General features: G+C 44.7%; 3 protein-coding genes across 3 annotated transcripts; 2 read left to right on the forward strand and 1 right to left on the reverse strand.

The window, feature by feature from the left end:
• Positions 1-2,885: 2,885 nt before the first annotated feature.
• Positions 2,886-3,498, reverse strand: N7483_012100 (uncharacterized protein; the record flags this gene model as incomplete). The annotated part of the gene is made up of 2 exons (XM_057095527.1): positions 2,886-3,031; positions 3,105-3,498. The coding sequence occupies 2 exons, from the start codon at positions 3,496-3,498 to the stop codon at positions 2,886-2,888; spliced, it is 540 nt and encodes a 179-aa protein (XP_056941498.1).
• Positions 3,499-10,624: 7,126 nt separating this feature from the next.
• On the forward strand, positions 10,625-12,263 carry N7483_012101 (glutamate dehydrogenase; the record flags this gene model as incomplete). The annotated part of the gene is made up of 2 exons (XM_057095528.1): positions 10,625-10,676; positions 10,927-12,263. The coding sequence occupies 2 exons, from the start codon at positions 10,625-10,627 to the stop codon at positions 12,261-12,263; spliced, it is 1,389 nt and encodes a 462-aa protein (XP_056941499.1).
• A 668-nt stretch (positions 12,264-12,931) lies between these two features.
• On the forward strand, positions 12,932-16,089 carry nut1 (putative RNA polymerase II mediator complex subunit Nut1; the record flags this gene model as incomplete). The annotated part of the gene is made up of 3 exons (XM_057095529.1): positions 12,932-14,347; positions 14,397-14,928; positions 14,978-16,089. The coding sequence occupies 3 exons, from the start codon at positions 12,932-12,934 to the stop codon at positions 16,087-16,089; spliced, it is 3,060 nt and encodes a 1,019-aa protein (XP_056941500.1).
• Between the last annotated feature and the right edge of the window lie 8,337 nt (positions 16,090-24,426).

Genomic DNA, 24,426 nt, shown 5'->3' on the forward strand with positions numbered 1-24,426 from the left:
CAATAATATACCTACTGCCAGTGACCAGCAGACCCTCAGAGGCACCTGCTTGCCCGTCGGCCAGATAATCCAAACTACCTAGGTACATTCATGAAAGCAATGTCTGGGATGCACTGATCGCCTTTTGTGGGGACTTGTGGGCTGGTAACGCGTGACAGGGAAAGTCGAATCGAAGCAAGAGGAGCCACACCAGCAAACCAAGCCTCACCCCATGACATGCAATACTAATATCCACATGTGGGTGCTACATTTTTCTCTTTCTCTCTTCAGGTTTCCCAGCACTATCAAGTTGTTGAGCAATCCAGGGACCGCGTGGCAACAAGTTCTGCCGCCGCTCTGAGCCCTGAAGAACATCCCCTAAGAAGAATAAGGAAGCCCAAGCGTTAAATGAGTAATATATTGGAGCGACTTGAACTCAACCTCATATATCTCAACTTGAAGCTCAAGATCCTCTTCAAATCACGCATGCGATCACAATGAAATATTCAGCAAACATCTACAGTTCCTAGCATCGAGAGGTTCAACCCTCGTATCGTCTCCTTACGTCTGTCGGCCCTTGAGCCCTTTATTCATCTCAATCCTCTCTGATACCCATCTATAAAAACACACCCTAGTGCCACAACCAAACCCCGAAACAAGGAACCGCACAACGTGAAACTCCACTCTCAGGTACCAACGGACCTCACGAACGGTCACGAACCATAGTCTGGAAGTGAGCCCTACGGGCTGCGGCAAGAAGCCCGACGGATGAGAACCACACTAAGCTGAAGAGAACCCACCTAGGGCTCTGATAATTTTTCCGACCCAGATCTAGACAATCACGCGCTCGGGCGTTAATGGAGTCGATGGAGCCGACCCAATTCGGGGGAAGGGTGTCCGGTTCCACGATCCACTTAAGGGGAACCTGGTGAATTCATATGACAGTTTGTATTTATCCAGGGATATCAGAAGTTCATGTTAACTTGGAATTCAAGGATAACATTTGAAGGTATTACTTATTGTTTCAGGTGTCGTTGTACGATAGAAGATGATGATATAGCTATGAGTTTGTGGTTGATTTAGTCAATTTAATATATGTACTGGAGGATCCACTGAACATTCCATTGATCGATTTCTTGCATTGCATATGACCGTACCCATGGAGTAAGGAGTCCACTCTAGCTGATTCTTCTTGGCTCTATAAACATGTGAATCCATGGCTAACCGATTAGTTTCGGAGGAAGACCTCGTTTCAGAAAAATATTCCAAGTAAGAAATTGAGAAATTCGAGATCAGATCTTACATCACATTCATTACATATTAGGTACCTAGGTATGGATGATGGTCAGGGGTAACGGAAACGCATTCCGAAAAAGAAAAAAAAAAGGGGGGGCGAATTGAGCCTCGAATATTGAGAACTCCTAAATCCTAGTACATGTACGCAGCAGATCAGGATGATCTCGGAGAATTTTCGAGGCATTAAAGGACTCCGCAGGGGCGATTTAGCGTGAAGGTCTCTTCGTTTCAGCCACGCCACATTTATCCAGCACGGCACGGACTTCACTAACACAAACCTTGCGCCCGGTCGAATTCTCCAGAATAACTTAATTGGTTCGATGTTGGATGGTTCGTGCACTTGGTACATGGACTATGGATTGTTCAAGTTTTCGAGACTTGATTTTATCAGTCTATGATCAATTAATTGCTCTTTTGAGTAGGTTTCCTCGTGGACTGTGGACTAACACTTATTAGATATTGATTGAATCGATTCAGGTTTTTTTCTTGATTATTTATAGATCCCCCTGATTATTCATGATATACCAGGCATAAGAAGATGACTATATTCACATAGTTATGCTTAATCCCTATTCTCTTCTTCTATCATTATCAGGGGAAATCTCGGTTAGTGGGTAGTTTACCAAGATTCCCTTCAATCTGGTCCCGAACCAAAAACCGCTTGAATAACTACGGAGTAAACGGAAATAAAATCCATTCAAATGTTTATTCCCAAAGAAATAAAAAAGGGAAAAATCTCAAGACTCCACCATGTCCAAGGGACACCCATTTATGGCCGAGGCTAGGATTGGATCCGGGGAGTCCACAGCGGTAAAACGCAAACTAGTGGGGTTAAAAATGGGCAAAAAAAATAATAATTGTCCCCCTCATCCAGTTCAGGGCGCCTTTTTAACCAGTGAAAATTCCAAGCTAGCGTGGGTAAAGGCTTTCTGCGGCAGTGATTTGCATCCAATGTTCCTGTGCATCCACTCGGCGCCGTGACCCGGCCGAAATGACGTCCTGCGCTTTCAAATGTTCGCTTTCAATCGGCTTGTTTACTGAAGTTCGTATATTGGTCCCGAGTTCTTGGATCCGAACTACTTCCAAAAAATGGATACTGATTTGGATTTTACACCGTATTTTTGTATGCCCTTACGGATATGCTGACCTCGGAGTTACTCTGTACGGAGAATGGAGTACGGAGTACTGCAGTGATCGACCAGCTTAGCACGGGCTCCTAAAAGACCCAGACCCTTCTTGTAGAAACCTTGGATTGAATTTGTAGAATTGTGGATTTGATTTGGAAATAAAAATGTGTATACCCATCAAAGTCTAATTTTGAATGATAACCGGATTAGGTCCCTGTAAATGCGAATGGGAAATATGTCGATATGCTGGAAACTTCTCTAGCACATTTTCGTAGTAATGCCGTGTAATAAAGACGCTTCGAGAGAAGGTAAAAAAAAGAAACATGTTCAAATGTTCGCTAGACAAGACCAATGGGTTGAGCTTAATGGACTCAATAGACGCCCTGTCGCCGATCCAATATGATGCCCCGGAAAGAATAGAAAGAAATAGAAGGACCACATCGCAGAGAGTAAAAGAGACAAAGGTATGGCAAAGGTATTGTATCAGTCTCGGGCACTTCGAGGTCGGGAATTTTGAGAAGAAGAATCTTGGAGAATATCCGGAGCGCGTGGTCCAACCATCCAATCTTCCATTGCAAGCCATTCACTCCAACTGCGCTCAGCAGCCTCAATCTCCGCATCCGACGGTCCTTGTAGAGGGCGTAAGAAATGGAATTGTCTCCAACGGTGACATATCGTAATCTTTCTTCACAGAGGCCCAACCTCCACTCTTTGCTGCGAATAAATAGTTGCGGCGTTCTTGTTCATGTAAAGGTCCAACTCCACTACCCCAATCATCACCAAAGAATCCATGAAGCACACCGGGGAAATCCATGCCTGTTGCAACTAGTCGACGGATGTATGGAATTAACGAGACAGAAGGCGGGCCGGGGTGTTGACCGGCTGATGGGATAGACGGGTTCGAGTTCAAGACCGGGTTGGGTTGTCGTTGGAAGGGTAATTGGATATTCAAAAAGGCCGAAAGAGCCTGAACAGGCACACTATGCTGAGCATGATCCAGAAAGTATCGTTGGCAACTCTGATAACGAGGATACCATTCAAAGATGTCGAAGTTATCTTCTGTTCTTCCGGGAGAGGCGCCGGCCAGGCCGATCATCGTGGCCGGATCAAAGTGTTGCGAGTTCATGGATGATGTAGAATGGTTGGATGACTCTACTGGGTGTTTGCTATATGAGTAAAAGGTCTGTTTTTAGTTAAGAATTCCTTTATTTTCTCATGTCATTGGGAATTCCGGGCTGCGCCTCCTCGGGATTGGGTTTCAGTGGGGTCGATCTCGGCTCCCAAAAGCCGCGTTTCACCATTCCCCAAACTGAGGGGGGGGAAGAAATAAGTACCAGCCAGAGGAGTGTGGGGGATATATGTCAAAAAAAAGAAAAGCAAAAAAAAACACGAGGAATCAGAGGGAGGTGTTACTTTGAGAGAAGATTCCTACCTCGACGAACAAGTACTGACACTCGGCGCGGGGGGAAGAAGTAGGGGAGGGTGGGGGAGCAGAGCGGAACCAATCTCTGAAAGCTCCGAATCCTCTATTAGAGGACTGATTCATGGACATCGGTCAGGAGGAGCATCTAGGGAGATAGCTCATGACAAAGCCTATTAGGCAAGGAGGGGGATGATGTAGAGAAACGGCAGGGTAGTGCGAGACAGATATGACCCCATTGGGGGTTCCAAAGTGTTATGAGGTAAAGAAACAGCAGACATACATATTAAAAGAGAGAAAAAAAAGAATTCAAGATAAATAAATTTAATAAAAACTCGAAAAATAGAAGGAAAAAAAGGAAGAAGAAAAAAAAATAGGTCACCAAGAACAGCCCTGGAAGTTGAGTAGAACTAAGAAATCAGGGACACAGAGAAACTTTATTCTGGAACGTTTAAGAAAAGAAAAGAAAATGGAACAACAATTTAGGTCCATTAGGTACATCATTAGGTACATTGTATACGGAGTATTTTTGGTTTTGAATCGGATCCATCAGAACGGGTCTATCCGGCTAGACCAATTAGAGGTTCATCAGATCTTACCACGGGTCGTATGTGGATACTCGATCTAGGATTATATTCAAGTTTTTTCAAGTTATTTTCAAGGTTGAGTTGAATTATTCATATAAAGATACCATCCATGGATATCATCTATCACTCTGACAACACTGCCAGTGTTTCTGTTTCACTCTAGGGCTATCAGTACCTGAATCACTTATAACTGTAGCTGAGGCTGCATCCTTGCGCCGGGTAACTCTGCATATATTAGAGAGATCTCATAACCCAATTATTAACTCTGATTGGTTAGATAAATCAAGACGGCGTCGATTCTAATAACCATCTTACCCACAAGTCTCTCTTTCTCCTATTTCTTTTTTTTTCTCTTTTCAAAAAAAGAATTTACTTCTTTGCTGCCCAAAACTATTCAATCCCAGGCATCTCAATTAATTACTTCTAATCCACTAGATTAAAAAGAACTAGGATCAGGGTTATAATGCAAAAAAGGGGGCAAATCCCCTTGACTGGGTCCTACCTGTTTGGGGGGGCAATGATGCACCAATCTAAATTCGAGCTAGGTTGCCGCTGCAAGGTGCCTAGTTATGATTGGAATCAAGCATCCACGAGGACCACAGCAGTTGAGTGCATTTGAATGTTCCAAGGTTGCCATTATACTACTAGTAGTACATAACATACCATTGGCCATAACGGGTCAGATGTCTTCCCCATATAATGATCACCATGTGCCCTGGTCTGCACATCAATATGCAATCTCTTGAACCAACAATAATTCACCTTTCAAAGACTCAAATGCTTACTCTGCAAGGATTCCTACTTTTACTCTTCCCCCTGAAACAAATCTAAAATAATTAAACATCTTGAAAAGGAGCACGGAACACAGTCAAGCGGGGCGAGGGAAGACGCCGCGGAAGACTTCCTAAGAACCGATAGCTTAGTTTGCGATCGCGTGTGGCGCTACACCCAATGAATCCAAGATGTTCGGATAGAGAGGAGTAAAAGGATTGATCTCTCTCCACATCAATCCAGCACGAAGAGGCGCGTTCTAACCTTGAGGTGCATTGTACGATCTCCCGCGAACCATTCAGCAGCCTTGAGAAGGAAAAAAAATACAAAAATACTCAAACCAAGCAGCGCTCAGGACTCCTCAATGGCGTCACGAGATACAAACACGATCGAGAATCTCGCAAAAGGGTGCGCAAGTCAGACGCGAGCAGGGACCACCCATCGAGCTGTGAGTCTGTTCTTCCCCTTTAGCGGAGCCCAAGCTACGGCCCAATCAGTCGGGACCCAAGATGAGAAAGTGACAGAGCCGATCACTGGGGCGGCTGCGTTGCACACTAATTACGAATATGAAAAAGTAGCTAATGCGTTTGGAGAGAATGGATGGGTTCAAGTTCCCCTTTTCTGACGAGATGTGGCGGGGTTCTTGTCAGCTGCATGAAATCCCACTCCCAGGGGTTCTCCGTTATTCAGTTTTTTTTTTTTTTAGCACGGACATACATTTGAACAATGCTAATTAATCTCTACTTAGATGCCCAGCTCGTTTATCTCCTTCTCTTCTTTGTCGTCTTTATTCTCTATTCTCGGGGATCCCCTGTCCCCCTTAACTCCGGATTGACCGTCTCCAATTTGCCACATGCGGGTCCACTATACATGACAGGTTTATATGGGGTTACCTGGTTCTGATGCAATTGAAACTCGGAATTATTATTTTTCAGCTTTAGTTCAGGAGAGACATCCGGACTAGACCGTGCCAGCGCGGTAAGTGTATCCACCGATCGACTAGTCATTTTTAAAGGGGATTGGCAAAGAAAAAAAGGGCGAGGTCAGAGCGAAAATTAAAAATAAGAACCCTGCACATAAAGAATATATTGAATACTACAGTGATAAGGCCTGAATGAAAAATAACTTTGATCAACATAAATGTGCATGGCGATGCGCTCTCAACCTTGGAATTGCTGCAAGATCCTGCGGCCCGTGTTCCAGGATATGCAAGTGGTTCATTGTGGGTTGGGGTAGATCCTTCGGCGCCAGGGGCGCACATGTGCAAGCCTTGGAGGTTTAATCCGGTTTCTACGTGTGGCTCAGATGAGCTCAGAGAAATCGACTCTTTTCGTTGGAGAATGAGCATTTCTAGGAGATATTGGATATATGATTCGATAGTTCAAGTTTGATATAAGCACTGGCATCCGAAACCATATGATCTAAGCCTCGAGGCTGAGATACATGAGAAGAAAATAAGATTTGAGTATGGCGGTCTGCTCGTGGCTGTGATTACGAATTCAACGCCTGGATCATCCTGCGTCAGAGCGAAAAGAGATGTACTATACATTCCTGCGCTGCTACCTGATGAAGTTAGATTTCATCATGGCTGCTCTTCAGCTGAGGAATTGGAAAGTCGTATGAATATGAGATTAGATGAAAAGATTTGAATCATTGGTCCGCTTAGTAGTCCGAGTACGAGTCAAGGTTACCAGATTTGATATATCGCAAAATTACTATACAAGCCGTTAGATTAGACCAATCTAGCTCAAGTTCATTCTAGAATAAAATTATCTCACCGTAAGACCAACGCCTCGCAAAACAGTAATCAGAGACACCTGCAGCAGATTACATCATTTTCAAGTACATCCAGGGCCAGGTGCAACATGCTGATCCATTGAAAGGCATGCAACATTATCGCTCTGCATTAAAATGCCTTACTGAATACATACATACCAGGCCTCAATTTCTAGAACAAGCTTGAGAAAAATTCCAAATCAGCTGCACAGTCTGAACTTCAGGTCTGCCACTTCAACTTACCACGCTCACGGATCCCCAGAATATGATCTATCAACTCGGCCCACCACGCACCGCCACTTCATACGCGAACGTGCCCAACGAGCTGAAGATTTCAATTTATTCTCCGACGGAAGTGCCGGAAGTTGTCTGATATCACCTGTGACCTGTCAATAACGTTGTGCAAGAGTGTACTGTGAGATGCTTAAATTGGAATGACGCTAGTAGTGCTATATCCCTATTTCCAACAACTGGTTTGGACTCGGATTCAGATTGAAGTTCTCGGCCGGTAGTTCCTACAGTAAGAGTTATGTGTCATGCCTAAATCGGTGTCTTGAAATTTGAGTCTGATAGGAAAACTGATGATCTACATAATGAGGAGTAACTGCGCGATTCAGGACGGATCCGGGGTTGCGGAGACCGCCGATGCCCATGTCCAAGCGTTCTGCACAGCCACTGTGGCTGTACTGTATATTGTAAAGAGGCTATGGTTTCATTAAGAATTTCGCTTAAATTAATAATATCAAAGTTAGATTCGTTTGAAATTTTCGATAGGATTGAGCATATCATATATCAATTCCAAGGTTGTATGGGTGGATGGGTGGATTGCTGCGGGCGCTAGGTGAGGGCCACGGCTTGTGGGGTCGAACGTGCCAGGGTTTGGTGGGTTCTGGCCATGGTTTATGATATGCCTAGTGTATAGAATTGCCATTAAGTTAGTGAATATTGACTTGATAAATAGTAACTCTGCCTAGGTGTCACCATGACCCAGATAGTAGCTGGAGATGGTGGTGGATAGTCACTTAATATGGATATTCCAGCGCATCGGATCTCCGATTTGGATATGTGTCTGATTTCAGTTTACTATAATTGAGACCAAATGAGACATTTCTTGCCAATGGGCAAACATAGTATTTATGAATGTTTATGAATATGAAATTAGATCTTAGATCATTTGTATCATCTGGGTTCCCCATGGTCACAATTTTGTGCTACACTATATAGTGGTTGGATGCTTAAGCACGTGAGATGTTCCCACTATAAGAAGAACTTGAAGCATGAACTGTTCTATCCCATGGAATGTTCTGGGATGACACACATTCAATTTTCAGACTAAACATAGTGTAAAATAACTCTTATAGATCCATTGGTTCCCACAAAAATCTTTGTTTCACCTAATCTTAATCGTGAAAATTCCAAACACAGGGCCCACGGTACACAAACATTTGCCTCGGAGATTGATAAGATTAATTTCTATAGCATATGCAGTAGCACGTACCATGTACGCACTACTATTATGAGAACTAGTGTCCTCAGTTAGAAGCTAGAGCTTAGCTACATATGCTCGGGTCGACATCGGAGCTCGTTCATCGTATGAGGTGGACCCCTTATGTAGTACATGCTAGATGGTCAAATCTGGAGAAAACACATGTGCAGAATATTTCGGGGCTCCGTTTTCGGCTACATTCCTATTCGTGGAGTTAATGTGCACATGTGAGCTTGGTTCAGTAGCAGTGCGGCAATACTCGATATAGTACTCCGTGTCCTGTACACGGAGTACGGGGACACGGAGTACCAAGTACGTTGATCACTTCGTGATGATGTTTGCCACTTCTTGTTTACGAATCCTGTTGTCGTTGTCAGATACGAGATAATCCAGGATTCGGGATTCGGTAGTGATGAGGGATTATTCTGGGGAAGATGAGGTATAATCAGCCTCTTGGGCAAGGCAACGATGAGGGGAAAGAAAAGGAAAAAAGAGACGCATAATTCCAATTGGATCGTACGATAGAAAATTGAAAAAAAAGGCAACAGATAGCGGGCAACTTGAACACGAGAGCAGATTCAGCCCTGGAGTACTCCGTAAACTTGAAACAACTTGAAGTGGCAACAGAATTCAAATATGAACGGACGCCGTTGCCGCCGATATTGAGGTGGCGCGTGCCAGGACTAACCCGCTGGCACTCACCGGGGAAGGACCGACGATCGGGGACGACAAATAGGGTTAGCTGGAATTTTTGGTTGTGCCTGATCCAGTCCGGAGAAGCTTTGATTTCCAGGTGGCTCCAGGGCTTATTGTAAGGGTTCTTAGTGGTGCCCGATAATTGACTCGGATTCAGGGCGCGTGCCTATCGCAGAGAGGAATAATGTACGAAGTGATAATCTATGTACGGCTTCCATGCTACTAGTAGTACTAGATCATGGATTCAACGAATATTGAGAATTAAATTCATTGCATTGACTCGTTCTATAAATAATATCACGGAAGATTATAATGATTCGTGTACATAAACTCCATTGATTCTGTCGTACAATATCGGATCAAAGTTCCATTTACCCCTCCACGGGAGGCTGGGGCACAGATGTGCCGAGTATGGGGACCGGTGTGGGAGGGAGAATGTTTTATTCCGGGGCTGATAAAGGGATTGACCAGTGTGCATGATTCCTGTGAGTCAAAGATTTAAAAAGAATTGGTTAGTGATCAGATAAGGTCCGTGGGGTAGAAGGGAATAACCTTGGAAAATTGTACTTTGAGGATAAATAGACAACGATGATTGGGGGAGAGAATGGATATCACGTGATATATTCCCCGAAAGCGGAAGTTAGTGGCGGATTACATAATACATATGAGGGGTTAATAGCATTAATAGGCATTAATAGAGTAACTATTAATCCCAATTAGACATGGGGGTTAATATCATTTTATATTATTAAAAGCATTAAACATACAAATATACAAATATACAAACATCTAAGAATTATAGATCAAAGTTAATGCATTGAATATCACTGCATCATGCAGTCCCTCCACATTCAAACTCTCGGGTTACATCTTACTATGGCAATGTACGGAGTAATGAACGGGGAAATTCAGAACGGAACATTCCAAGTCAATTTTAATCCATAAAGAAAATAAATCGGAGAGGACCGATCCGAAATGAAAAGATTCACGAATTTAAAACGGAACAAGAAGGAAAGAAAAGAAAGAAGATCGTGGATCCAAAAGATAAAGTGGAACCAACATACATAAAATCCTTAACTATGATTAGTTGTAGGAATAAAGTGTGCCGCCACCTAGAGAAAGATAAGCCCAAATTTCTGTGACCTTAATCAATAAGATAAAATATTCTTTTTGGGCCCCGAATTTCGGCCTTTCCTTCCCACGGAAACTTGACGTTTCATACAACCAATAGTGCAACCTAACTATGGTGCACTCATAGTCAACTCATACATAGTGCTCCATTCATTGCTTTTTTTTTCCCTTACCACTCTCCACGTTGTCCGGATTCTGTCGTCCGACTCCGGCCTTTCCCCCCCAAGCTGCCCCCCCCCTCTTCCCTTTCCCGGTATATATAATTGTAGACTTCTTTCCCTTCCTTTCATAACTCTTCATTCCTCTCTTCTTCTTTTAAACCCATCTTTTAAGAAGTTTAAAATTCACCGCCATAATGACTGCCCAGAACCTTCCCTCTGAGCCTGAGTTCGAGCAGGCCTACAAGGGTATGTACTCACCTCACACTTCACTTCACTTCACTTCGCCTTGGATGCACATACATACATACACACACCTCACTTCAAGTTGGATGTATCAATTCTTCATATGATACCTCTCACTACCCCTCCATTTCTCAATTACCCCTCCAAAAAAAATCATAGCTCGGATTGCCCCTCCCGACTTATTCCTTTATCCATTCGGCATCCTCGGCAAGTGGTTCTTCGGCAAAACGTATCCGCTAATCATATTCCACAGAGCTTGCTTCCACCCTCGAGAACTCCACTCTCTTCCAGAAGAAGCCCGAGTACCGCAAGGCCCTCCAGGTCGTCTCCGTCCCCGAGCGTGTCCTCCAGTTCCGTGTCGTCTGGGAAGATGATGCCGGTAACGTCCAGATCAACCGCGGTTTCCGTGTCCAGTTCAACTCCGCTCTCGGTCCTTACAAGGGTGGTCTCCGTTTCCACCCCTCCGTCAACCTTTCCATCCTGAAGTTCCTCGGATTCGAGCAGATCTTCAAGAATGCCCTCACCGGTCTCAACATGGGTGGTGGTAAGGGTGGTTCCGACTTCGACCCCAAGGGCAAGTCCGACAACGAGATCCGCCGCTTCTGTGTCTCCTTCATGACCGAGCTCTGCAAGCACATCGGTCAGGACACTGACGTTCCCGCTGGTGACATCGGTGTCACTGGTCGCGAGGTCGGCTTCATGTTCGGCCAGTACAAGAAGATCCGCAACCAGTGGGAGGGTGTTCTCACCGGTAAGGGTGGCAGCTGGGGTGGTTCTCTGATCCGTCCTGAGGCTACCGGTTACGGTGTTGTCTACTACGTCGACCACATGATCAAGCACGCCTCCGGTGGTAAGGAGTCCTTCGTTGGCAAGCGCGTCGCCGTTTCCGGTTCCGGTAACGTTGCCCAGTACGCTGCTCTGAAGGTCATTGAGCTCGGCGGTTCCGTCGTCTCTCTCTCCGACTCCCAGGGTGCTCTCGTCCTCGCCACTGAGGAGGGCAGCTTCACCGCTGAGGAGATCGAGCAGATCGCCGCCATCAAGGTTGAGCGTAAGCAGATTGCCGAGCTCGCCTCCACCGCTGCTTTCAGCTCCAAGTTCAAATACATCCCCGGTGCTCGTCCCTGGACCAACATCGTCGGCCGAATCGACGTTGCCCTTCCCTCCGCTACCCAGAACGAGGTTTCCGGTGAGGAGGCTAAGGCTCTGATCGCCGCTGGCTGCAAGTTCATCGCTGAGGGCTCCAACATGGGTTCCACCCAGGAGGCCATCGATGTCTTCGAGGCTCACCGTGAGGCTAACCAGGGTGGTGCTGCCATCTGGTACGCCCCCGGTAAGGCCGCCAACGCTGGTGGTGTCGCTGTCTCCGGTCTTGAGATGGCTCAGAACTCTTCCCGTGTCTCCTGGACCCGTGAGGAGGTTGACAGCCGCCTCAAGGGTATCATGGAGGACTGCTTCAACAACGGTCTTGCCACTGCCAAGGAGTACGTTCCTTCCGCTGAGGGCTCCCTGCCTTCCCTGGTTGCTGGTTCCAACATTGCCGGTTTCACCAAGGTCGCTGAGGCCATGAAGGACCACGGTGACTGGTGGTAAATCAGTAATCATCAAACAAAAAGTTTTGAAACCAAAAATTCGATGATTTTCTATGACCGTGCTCTCCTGTGAGAGTATAGTGTCCACGCATTTGTTTTGTTCTGTCGAGCGGGTTTTTTTTTTTGGATAGAGGCGCCGGTTGTTTCTCTGCATTTGATGATATTCCCAATTGAGCATCACTGGCTTTGGTCTGCTTTTGGAATTTCATGATGATAATGAAATTGAATGATTTAAATTATACTTTCTCCAACGTAAATGTAAACTTTGAGCATTGTAAATTTTGTGCATCTTGAAATTCAATATTTTCTTAGTTGTGCCTGATACTGGGAACTTCAATTACTTCCCCAGCTGGTCGAGTTCGATCCTAGTAAATCAATTGGTAGATCCTCCTGCATTGAACTTGAATAACTTGAAATCTCTTGTAACATTTTCATTCAATTGATACTTCTGACAACGCCAAACTTTGTTATGCCAACTGGTGTATCTTTCACGTGACATAAGAATAAAGAAATATCACGTGACCAAACAGACATCCCTCGGCCCAATCAGTGCTTGATACATGATCTTGACCTGTCCGCCAGATGCAAGCATGGCCACCATCAATTCGAGTGTATAAATACACGTCTGTATAGCCTATATCGATTATATGTTATGTGCATGATCCCACCATGCTGCCAGACATGGCATCTCCCGAAAAGTGGAGGTCCTTCCTCCACCAATGTTTGGCGCATCGTGTAGACGTCGACGAATTCAAAGACCTATGCAAATTGATGCGCGCCCGGTCTCCGGTCAGTGAGGCTGAACTACTTGATCTACTTTTGGAAATCCGCGGAGCATCCAGTATCACTTGGGATCCACTCCTCCCCGTTTATGTGGATGGGCTTTGCAAGGCTGGTCAGGTTAAGTCTTCGTCGGCTTTGGTCGGCCTTTTGAAGCATTCTTCTGTTCGCAACAGAGATGGAAATAGGAAAGTTTCTACCCTTATGACCGATATTAAGGTCATTCAGGATATCTCGTTTTGTGTCTCTACGGGCTCTATCCCGCGCACTGTCAATGAAGCTGCGGAACTCTATTCCGCAACTGTGGAATGGGTCTTTGCTGTTTCCATCTGGCATAATAGTTTGGATCCCTCGCATCAGGATGGTGGGCTTATGAGCTCCCCTGATGCGGTTTCGTTGGTCGAGGCGCTGGGTGTGCTCCTAGTTGCCTTGTCCGGTGCTGCGAAAGGATTGGAAATGCTTTCTACTGACTCTCCAAGAAATGCTTTGAAAATTGTGAAACAAAAATTAGGTCAAGCCCTTTCGGCGTATATCCCCTTGTCAGTTGATGCATTTGTGCGACAGCGTCTGGATCAATTCCAGAAACAGTTCAACTTATATGGAGAGCAGAGTTCCAAGTCAATGGATCACTATATTGATGGGATGAATGTGAATGCTCTTCAATTCGAGGCATCGGTGATGAATGGCCCTGTTATCAACACTAGAGCTGGTCTCTATATTTATTTGAATTCCATGCTTGTCGGACGTCCCTTGGTCGATGACTCTATGCTCATCAACTACCTCACAAACCGATATGAGGGCCATCAGGAGATCCTCGTCGAAGAAATCATCACAGCCGCCTTCGATGTTCTTTCTAACGGTGTACATCGCAATGAATCAAACCGTACGATGTTCCTCTTCCGCTCGTTCCTCGTGAACAAACTTCCGGCCTTTTTCGCGGCTATGACCGTTGCCTCCATGGTCCCGATAAATGTGGAGATGTGTGTCTCACAAGCACTTAGTCGGTTGGACCCTAATGCCTTCCCGTCATTTTCCCAGATGTTCTCGATGCAAGGCAGTAGCATTCTTTCAGATGCTCGCCAGGAGTTCTTATTCGCTTGTGCATCTCACAGGTTGATCGCTGAGTCCAGTATTGAGCGGCTTTTGGGTGAGAATCCGATGCAGACTTTGCCAGTCGGAGGGCCATATCAAAAGGATGACCTTATTGCTCAGATCAACAACCACCCCGAGAGGGCGGATCAATTGATCGGGGAGATCGAGTCCATGGAAGGGAATGCGGGCGCCATCGTTGGCGCGATCACTGAGGTATTTTCCAAAGAATTCACTATTTCAGATTGGTCACTAACTTGAGCAGGTCATGTTTAACCTTTGCAACGCGCGAGAAACCATCGCATTGAAGAATATTTGCAATGCGCTTTCCCGGCGCCCCCAGGCCCTGGACGTTATGTTACTTTTCAGAACTACAAAGCAAGTCTTACAACCTCTCTGTGCTCTTCTTGATTCCTGGAGATGGGATGAAGAGCAAAGCGAGAACCAGCCAGTCTACGACGAATTCGGTGGCATCTTACTCCTCGTTCTTGCATTCAAATATCGTTATGATCTAAGTGCATCTGATTTGGGAATATCCAACAACGATTCTTTCTTATTGAAGCTACTGGACCGGGGCTCTTCCAGTCAGAAGCTTAATGAGTTAAATGAAAAGCAGAACATGGATCTTAGCGCGTGGATTGGAGCCTTGTTCATCGCAGAAGGTATCAGCGAAGAGACTATGTCATCATGCAGTCCACAGGAGTTCTACCTTCTCGTGGCGACACTATTCGATCAAAGTCTCGGAGCATGCGAATCAGAGCGAATGGACTTTGAAACCTTGAAGGGAGGCCTCGAATGTAAGAAACACACATCTCCAGTATTGCTACTTCACTAACGCAATCACAGACCTCCTTGAACCATTTCTCCTCCCATCCCTAGTCCTCGCCTTAACCTGGCTAGGAAATCACATCTGGGAATCTGAAAACGACCCCACAATCCCATTAAAAACTCTCCTATCACTCGTCAAACCGAGCTCCATCTCCGGCGAAGCACAAACAATCCACCAAACTGTGCTAAGCATAACAGCTCGCCCACTGGAAGAACGTCTCAAAGACGTCCGAACCCGCCACCAATCCCGCTCCGACATAAAACCCATCCTGGATGCCCTAGACCCCTACCTCTCCTTCCGCCGCGTCGGCGCCTGTCACCGCACCGAACTCGACACCTGGGCCGCAACCGCCGTCGGCGGTCTCACAGGAAGTATCCGAAGTACCTTCCAATCACTAGTTTTATGGAGCGCGAATTCCGAAATGAACATGGCACCACACTCCTACTCCCACCGCCAAGTTCTAGCAGGCATCCGTATCCTCGGCGCTTCACGTATCCTCGAGGCACTTCTGGACGAACTCAAGCAACAATCCGAGGCAGGAAGTGTCGATCTTGCACTCGACATCGCAGCAACTATGATCTGTGCACCGATGCCTGAATCTTTTGCTGTAGATCAAAACACGTGCCACCCGATTGATCCCAGTAAAGAATCACTTCCTCGATGCTCGATTCTTACATTACGTGATGCGTTAAGTCTACAGCATGAGAATGTTCCTAAGATTTCCGAAAAAGATCACCTTCGTGCGGAGATCATTGTTCGCCTTTCGAGGAGAGTTCGCTTGCTTAGTGCCGCTCCGTCTCAGGTTTCTAATATCGATGTTAGTAATATTATCCAGAATATGGATCTGGGTGTTGATGGCCAGGATCGAATGGATCTTGAGCCTTCCGCCGTTGATGGACAACCCAGTATCGGAGATGAGGATCCGGATAATATTAATCAAATGCTTGATAATGCCGCTGCTGCTGCGGTTGCGGGTATGGATGGAGGTGTCTCGGGTGTGGGACAGGATATGGGACTGGATCATACGGGCACAGCGGGGATGGATGCTATTGATGATGTGCTTAATGCGGCGGATATGGCGGTTGGGAATCCTGAATTTTTGGATTTGGATATGGAGGGAATGTTTTGATTTAGGTGTTATTTATGAGAATAGGAGTTCAATGTTATGGTTTATTTTATGTGAAATGTTGGTATCATTAACTAGACATTGGATATCTCAGGATTCATGTATCCATGTTGTAGATGCGAAGTTGACTGTGGTATATTCCTCTGATTTGTGCTTGTCCCGTTCTAGTACTAGTTAGTTCAAGTTCATGACTATCATCCCAATGCTGATACTCACAAACCCCAATGACCTTATCAACTTTCCCAGCAAGTTTTGGAATCCCAGAACCAGGGAACATCTTATCCATAAGGAATGCGGGTGTTGGAAGGATTTGTCCTCGAAGAAGTATGTTTGAAATAGGTGCTGCTACCACGAAGCTGGAGAGGGAGAGCGCGGTGAGGAGAGTTGTAAGATTCATTGTTTCGATGTGCTATTATCTAGGAGCTGTTAGTGTGAGACAACAGATTCAGTGATGTGAACTCTAGAGTCTTACTATAAGGGTGTAGAGTTATATGTGGGCTGTTGTTCAAGAACAATATGGTGGAATCACTCAGGTGGTAGTACAGAAGGAACATCCTTGAAATCAGAGATTTTGAAGGGGACTAGACAGGGAGAAGGCATATCTCATTCCAAGTATCAGACTGTTATTATGATCTCCCTTGAGGAATTCAAAGGGAGGCCCCAAGTACACTTTACTTCCTTTACAGATGTCTTTGATTTAGATACTTATGAACTACAATCCAAATTCAGTCTCCAAACAGTTCATTCTTTCCAGTTTTTCTTGAAATTGTATTTCATATTTGAAATATCTTAAATTCTGGTTCTATTCTGGTATTCCAAGTTTGTTGTGGCTGCATCTTCCTACATGCTTGGACGCGCCAGACGCGATCCATGCAAGGGATAATAGAGCTGTCAACTTTACCTATCTGATTTCCGGGAAACAATAAGCACAGTCAATTATTGGCATCTGATCTGTTTTAACTACTACTAGTGGTTGCCCAACTTGAGATAAGCACTTCCAGTATCGAGGACTTGGGAATTCTATACATGTGAGTTAGGTTCTTGAGGCTGTAGCACTATGTAGCATCTAGACTTCGGATGAAAGTAGTGATATCAGAGCTCAGTATCTATCATTTGAATCAGATCAAACAGTATTAGTCGCAAATATATATCATTAACTTAGAATAAATATCAATATTCTCAAGTGCTTGGAATTGTTCTCAACTTCAATATTTAAATGTTGATCTTCTTCATTGATGTCAAAATATCTTCACTGTGTATATCCACTGGCATGCAGCCTGAGTGTGACACCGCACATCCATGTGGATATATATGCACATAGTCTACTAGTATAAGGCTGCCAGTGGACACTCATTTTCAAGTTCAAGTTCAACATTTGACGTTGGAAATCCACACCGGCATTGACTGAGAACACTTCAAGTTGCATGTGAGCTTTTCAAGTTCAAGCTCAAGTTGCACATGTCAACATTGAATGCCCAGGTGGATGTGTAGTATGGAAGAAAGCCAAGTCTGCGGTCAACATATAGTACCTGTTTATACTTCATATTGCTTCTTTACCTATCAAGGACATGCGCGGTGCGCGCGAGTGAATATCATTGAACTTGAAATACCGAAACATGTCCCTATCAGTACCTGACATCTGGATGTCTGTATGGCTCCAGTAATCCACTCATACACAACATAGCAACACCCGGTGAGCAGCCGTGTTCCACGGGATGAAGATATCCGCTTGGAGCGGGCCGTACCAAAGGGACCAGAATTCTCCTTCCCAATCAGGTATGGACTTGATTAAAATCAAGAAAAAAGGAAACTAATTTATGGTATGATTGGGGAAGGAGATTATATCCAACTCCTTTTTTTCAAATGAATTCCAAGAATACTGAAGGGCGTTCACGCTATAATCCGACGGCGTCGACTTGCTCGTTTTCTAGACCTTCCATGAACGCCATCCTTGTCTATCATCATTTACTTGGAGCCGGTGACTTGGAACTCAATTCTCAGGGATCCGCTTGACGTAAATGAACCCAATCTTCCCGTGAGGGGCGCCAAAAATGGGGGCTGGTGCAGCATCGTGCCTTTATTTGACTTTCTTTTGCTTTTGTATCGCTCCACTAATGGATTCATCCTTCACGGGCTAGGATTAACCTCTTACTCGGAGAGATTGGATCATACGGAATATATGATTATGATTGACAATAACAAACTATGCTTTTTTTTGCTTTCTTTTTGCGACTCGGAACGTGCCTTTTCCGGTGAAGAGACATTCATCTTACGGTTAATGGTTTCCCGCATGAACACGGGGAAGCACGGCTTTTGGCCCCGGAACACTTTTTACTCGCGACTGGGTTCCTAGCATTGAGATTGGTTATCCAGACCATTTCCATCACGTTTCTTGCAGACACAAACATGTTCGGTCGGCTTGGTGATCGATCTCGGAGAACTCCCAATCAAGTAAGTGAGACCATTGTGGACATTTGAAGAGAGGGGCAGATAACTCATGATTGGAGCCCGCGACCAAGAACCCTGTCTGAGAATCTCTGTGAAATCGGACTTGAACCCATCAAGGTACTAAATGTCCGGGGAAATTGGGTATAATTGTTGTTCCTGCATCCCGTGCGACCGTAGAATGAGATCACACAAGATGAAGTTCATCTGCAGACTTGATAATTCTATCACGTTAAGCGATGAACGAGAGCGAGTTAAAAAAGACCCGAGGTCCCAAGATTAGAAACAATCAGCAGTGGAGGGGGGAAACACGTTCTGGGATCCTTCATCAGGGGCAAAAAAAAATGACCCCGCCGTCATCTCTTTTTTTTTGATTGGTGATTTTTGATTTGAGCGCTTGATCGTCGATGCAGGATAGAGACCCACACCACGAAAGTCTTCGCGATTTTGTGAATCCACTTTAGGCCGCTTAGTGAACAGGTTCGTCAGCCGGTAACAAGTTGGGAGTGAAGAGAAGTGGATTGGAAGTAATACACAAACGTGAACTTGAACTTGAACTTCTCTGTATCAACTGAAATATGTTCAGCTGATATGTGGACTGGAGGTATCAGACTATTCGACATATGCGATAGAACCGAGAGTTTGGTGATATCCACTCACTTACGCAGGCGAAGGTGATCGTTGCCACCAACACTAAGTATAGAATGTGGTCATAGGAATCGATATAGTGGAGGTCCTGGAGGAGATCGATTCAGGTTCGTGGAGTTGAATCGTGCAATCTGGTCCATATTATTGTAAACTTGAAACAAAGTATTGAATGGAGAACGTGGTGAACGTAATGTGTATTATCCACTATGTACTTACCCACGTGAGGGCATTGCCGAGCACTTGGACATATTGAGATGCTCCAGCTTCAGCTCTTAAGCGGGTCATAAAATACAAATATTTGATATTCTGCAAATTTTCACTCAAAATTCTCAGATTCGGATTCTATCACATCCATCACATCGGGCAATCTATATTCTGATGATCCAACAATCCCGCGGAGTTCCACGATTCTAATGATTATGGCATGATAAGACATTGCGAGACCTATCACAGATGATTTCTAAGGTTATCCTAGTACCTATTATCCTTCATCCCGTCCCAAGAAGAGTGGGGTAAGTCGGACCAAAGGTACAGTTGAAACTATTGATTCTCAAAGACTCTTAATATTGCATATTTCAAGTTTCTATGGTATTTGTTCAATTTCCTTGAAGAGTTTTCAGCTCACAGCCTTCTCCCGTTTAATCCTTCTCTTGCCACTCAAATACCTCTGTGGGAACTTGAATCCCAGGCGATATTATCGATTCCTCTTTAGCGTCAATTTCCTATAGGTTGGCGTCATTTAGTCTCCCCCACACGCAAGCCCCTTACGATTCAGGGGCAATGACGGGCAATGACAAGGAACAAGTTTAGTCCCGCATGGCGTACTGAGCACGTGAAGTCTAAGCACGGAAAAAAAAACTACCTTGTATACAATATAGACCAATCTGTATACGTACTCGAACAGGGATTTGACCCCTTTATGACCAGGATCCATTTCATGGATTGTTCTAGGTTCTCGAATCCGACCTTCCTAGAGTTGTTTGGCCCCTCCGAGTCGAATCGGTAAGCTCGGTAATTCAAAGACGTTGGAACTATTGATTGTCAAACAATAATATTTGAATTATGCAATTATTCGTTATTCAATGTTATAACAACGAACCGTAGAACTCTTTCAATAGTTCCTCAATATATGATCGACTGAATATCATATGATACCCCATAATGTGAATTTCTAAATTCTGTTCCATACTTCCCTAATATGCACCTAGAAACAGATTCTGCTATGACAGCACTCACAGGAGGGAAAGGATAACCCACCAAGATCCCGATTCTTTGTCCTTAGTTTGACCCCCCGGGAACTCTTTCCGTCTGTTCCACTCAAACTAAACAAAGCCCAGTTAACGGGACCCGCCGATCGATGTCGAAAAATTCACCAACGGACGTAATACAGACCCCGATAACGGATCCTTTTTTCCCCCTTGAGCGGAGTCAATCCTTTACAAAGATATATATATATATATATATATATATATTCAATTTACACGCGTGGCGGCATGGCCCCCAGAACCCCAGGGTTAACGGAGACTCACGGAAGAACCTAGGATAAAGTAGCCGTGTCTGGTTTCCGGTGGAGAAGGATAATGTACGTGATTCGATCGGCCAGGACTAGTGGCTCCGTGGACATGGATTAGGGACAGGGATGCGTTGCAATTCGAAAAGTAATTTTGTTTGGCTAGACCGTTGGAATGGGCGGGATTCGTGGGTTCATTTTATGAGGCTTTCGAGGCTTTCGAGGCTTTGGGAAGGATGGTACTAGTAGTCATGCCGTGAAGCTAAGCGTCTCGCGGATGCTGTCCCGATACTTAGAATAGTTGCAGGATTCAGAGGCAATCTTAAGTTCTGTGGAGTGTAGCGAAGTGGAGGGGTGGATGTTCTGGGATCCTTGGCATGTTGTATTCAAATGTTCTCAGTTCCAGTTTCTTTTTACAGAGATTGAATACTGTACTGTATTTGATAATTCTGGAGTGCGTATCTGATACGGAGTACAGAGTACCTAGCTAGGTATATGGTATTGAGCTATCTTTCCAATTCCATGATCTACGGGCTTAACTAGCGCGGTTGACGGCACGCGTTCATTTCCTCGGAGACCGTTTGATCAGCAGTTCAATGATAAGGATCTATAGTCAAGGTGTAGTTCCTGCATGTGAGCTTTGTATTCAGCAGTTCAAACCGAGCTCATGTCTTTAAGCATTTGAGCCACCGAGGCACTATTAACAGCTACCCTTGTCGATCTATTTTTGTTCCATGGATCGCTTGCGTTTAATTGTACTTAAAAGGCCAATTTTGAGACGAAAGAAATGTTTATTGCCGACTCTACCATAATACGTACGCATTTTCTAAAACTCTTCGGCTATTCTGTACTGTTTCATATGGTTTTCAATGTTTATGTTGTATTGTTCGATGTAATACTTGAACTCAGTGGCGAGTATGTATATCCGAGTCTGTAACTCTTACGGTCCATCTCGTGATGACATCACAATTCCCACCGGTGGATAGTGATTGACAGTAATCCCTTTGATTCTTTCAATTCAATCATCATATTACGCATCATTGTGGAGATATGAGTTTCTCAAATTCTGTAGAATGAATATCAAATAGAAAAAGAAGGTAGTAATGTAACAACCGGTGAAGAGTGGCGTAGCTGACTGCTGAGGGGTACATGAGGGCGCAGCACGCGCAGCATGGAAAATCAAGTCTCACAATTCAAATGTACAAACATTGAACGACCTACATATTAAAATAATCAAATCAGATGCATTGACTTAGTAACACGTAATCTAATATCGATTTAATTCTATCCTGAACTACTTTTCCAGGTTTTTGGTGCGGATGCAGGTACCATGCTAGACTAAATCGCGTATGCGCCTATAGCTTTACTATTCAGCCTCAGTCACACCACGAGATGCACGGTTCGCTGCAGAATATCCACGAGGTTACACAACATCAGATTGAAGAGGGACACTAATTACGATCTGCGATTGAGAACCCCTCATGGCGGGATATTCGCACGTTCTGATGGAATTTGGCTCGTGTTTCAAGGAATACGGAGCATTTACCGAACCCATGCGGCTTCAGCGGGAGTTTATATTGATCTTCAATAGATCATGGATCCTGCATGCGCATGATTTGGATCTTGGACCGCCGAGGATACATCTCACACATGTGTACTGCACATGTGCAGCACCTTCCACATGAGAGTAGTTGAATTCAATAATGCATTGGATATTCGAGTCTCGTCGGCATCGTTGACCATATTTTTGTAATCATGCAGCTGTGCAGCGATGCATATGCGGCTTGGAATCTTGATTATACCTATCTCCTGGGCAGTGCAATGAAAAATGTATGACCCATGTCCTACCTCGAGTTACCAAGGGCGACTGGCCTTTAATTAAAATGTTGATGTCAGACTGGACACTCAATTCATGTTGTGTCAGTGAGCCGCCAGTGGGCGTTCAATAGCACGACGATGTTGTTTATTCGTACATATCGTCAACTGCAGGGAAAGTGGGGAGTGCTATTTGTCATGTTTCTTCCGATCGGATTCGCGGATATTTGATTCATCAAGATTCAACTTTAACACACCGACTTGTTGTTGAGGTCGCACATATTACGAGAATAAGGAAAACTTACAGGAACACTGAAGCTGAAGCTCTGTCGTGGAACAAAACGCACATGGGTACGGAGTACTTCGCATTGACAAGAATCGTCGTATCGCACGCGTCCAGGAGAATTAGCCATTTCTCATCGGACAAATACAATCTGGCATTGGATGAAAAGATCCAGGAACAGGAACAATACTGTACCTGAAATACATTGGAAATGTTGTTCATTTTATGAAGTATGCTGGTTGTATCCAGTTTGCATTTCCGAGAATCATGCATGTGCAACTTGAAGCACCGAAGCCCAACATTTCACTGGGTCGGGATAATAATAGATCGGATCAATAACGCCTTCGGTCCATAGCTCCGAGGCTTATAAGAGATGATAATCCCTCGACTCTGTAGAGCTACTGAATTTTTGGTAGAATTGTATCTATCCAAAAAAGTAGAGGTACGCAACGGAGAAATAAGGCAACGCCCCACTAATTGGGCATCAGTCTCGTGTGTTTTTGCCTGTACTGGAACGCGTTCACGTAATGCATTATGATGATCAAGCAAACTTGGCTTCGTCAGCGCTAGGGATTTGAACTTGAATGTGGCGATGAAATGCGTGAGACACCACAAACGATTTTGAGACAGCTCTAATAGACTTACGGGTGATCCCGACCATTACACAACGTGCACATGTGCGTCAAAGTTAGAATTATGGAGAAGAGAACCTTCAATGTTGGAATATGAGAGCTTGAACTCGGTACCAGTGCTAGTAGATCAATTGCAATCACAATCACAATTTGATTATCAATCTATTATCCATCATATATCATTCATTATACTCCATACCCCGGTGCTATGTGATATTGGCCCGAGCACATCTTCCCGTGCACGGAGATAGCCCCCAATTCAAGACATGGACCGTGGACCGCAGATCGTATTCTTAATAGGGATCCATCCCACGAGAGTGTGATACTCTAGAGGAGGCTTGCATTGACTTGAGGCTGGTCCAGCCTATTGGGTTTCCCCATACCGAGTCGGAGTATTTTCTTAAGCTGACTGCCGAAATCTCTTCATGTGAGATTATACGGAGTATTCCCTTGAAGAGACTGTGATGAGTGAAAATTTCGATTTGGACTATCAACTGCAGAAATCACCCATATAACATGCAGGTTAATGGAGAATGGGTGAGGGGAAAGGGGAAAAGATGGGTTAAATCGGGGTTCAAGTTCAATGTTGGAGGGCGTTTCGGCTATGTACTTCAAGTTCTAGACCTAGACTATTCAACTTCGCCCTAAACAGATGACGGTTGAATTTTATGAAATCAGAACCATGTTTTTATTTTATTTTAACTATCCGAGTCATACGAAGTTGTTCTGTATCGATTTTAAGAAGCGGGATCTTTTATCCACTGAATCAGGGAGTCACCCAGGGAACAGAGAACCCCCCCCCCCCTTCTTCCCCATCCGTTCGCCGTGAACCGAGCTATGAGATGGAGACAAATGGAGCTATGATATTTTATAATGATCCATAAGAGACCCGAAGTTTAAGGATTTACCTGGGCAACCTTGTGGTTCAATATTGAAGTTAGTATTTTATTTTCCAACGGAGTATTTTCTCCCCTTTTTGCCTACCGTGTTTACCTAGCGCAATATAC

This window comes from Penicillium malachiteum (genome assembly GCF_028827825.1).
Source record: "Penicillium malachiteum strain IBT 17515 chromosome Unknown utg000005l:1.0-9002435.0:326005.0-9005861.0, whole genome shotgun sequence".
Taxonomy (NCBI): Eukaryota; Fungi; Ascomycota; class Eurotiomycetes; order Eurotiales; family Aspergillaceae; genus Penicillium; species Penicillium malachiteum.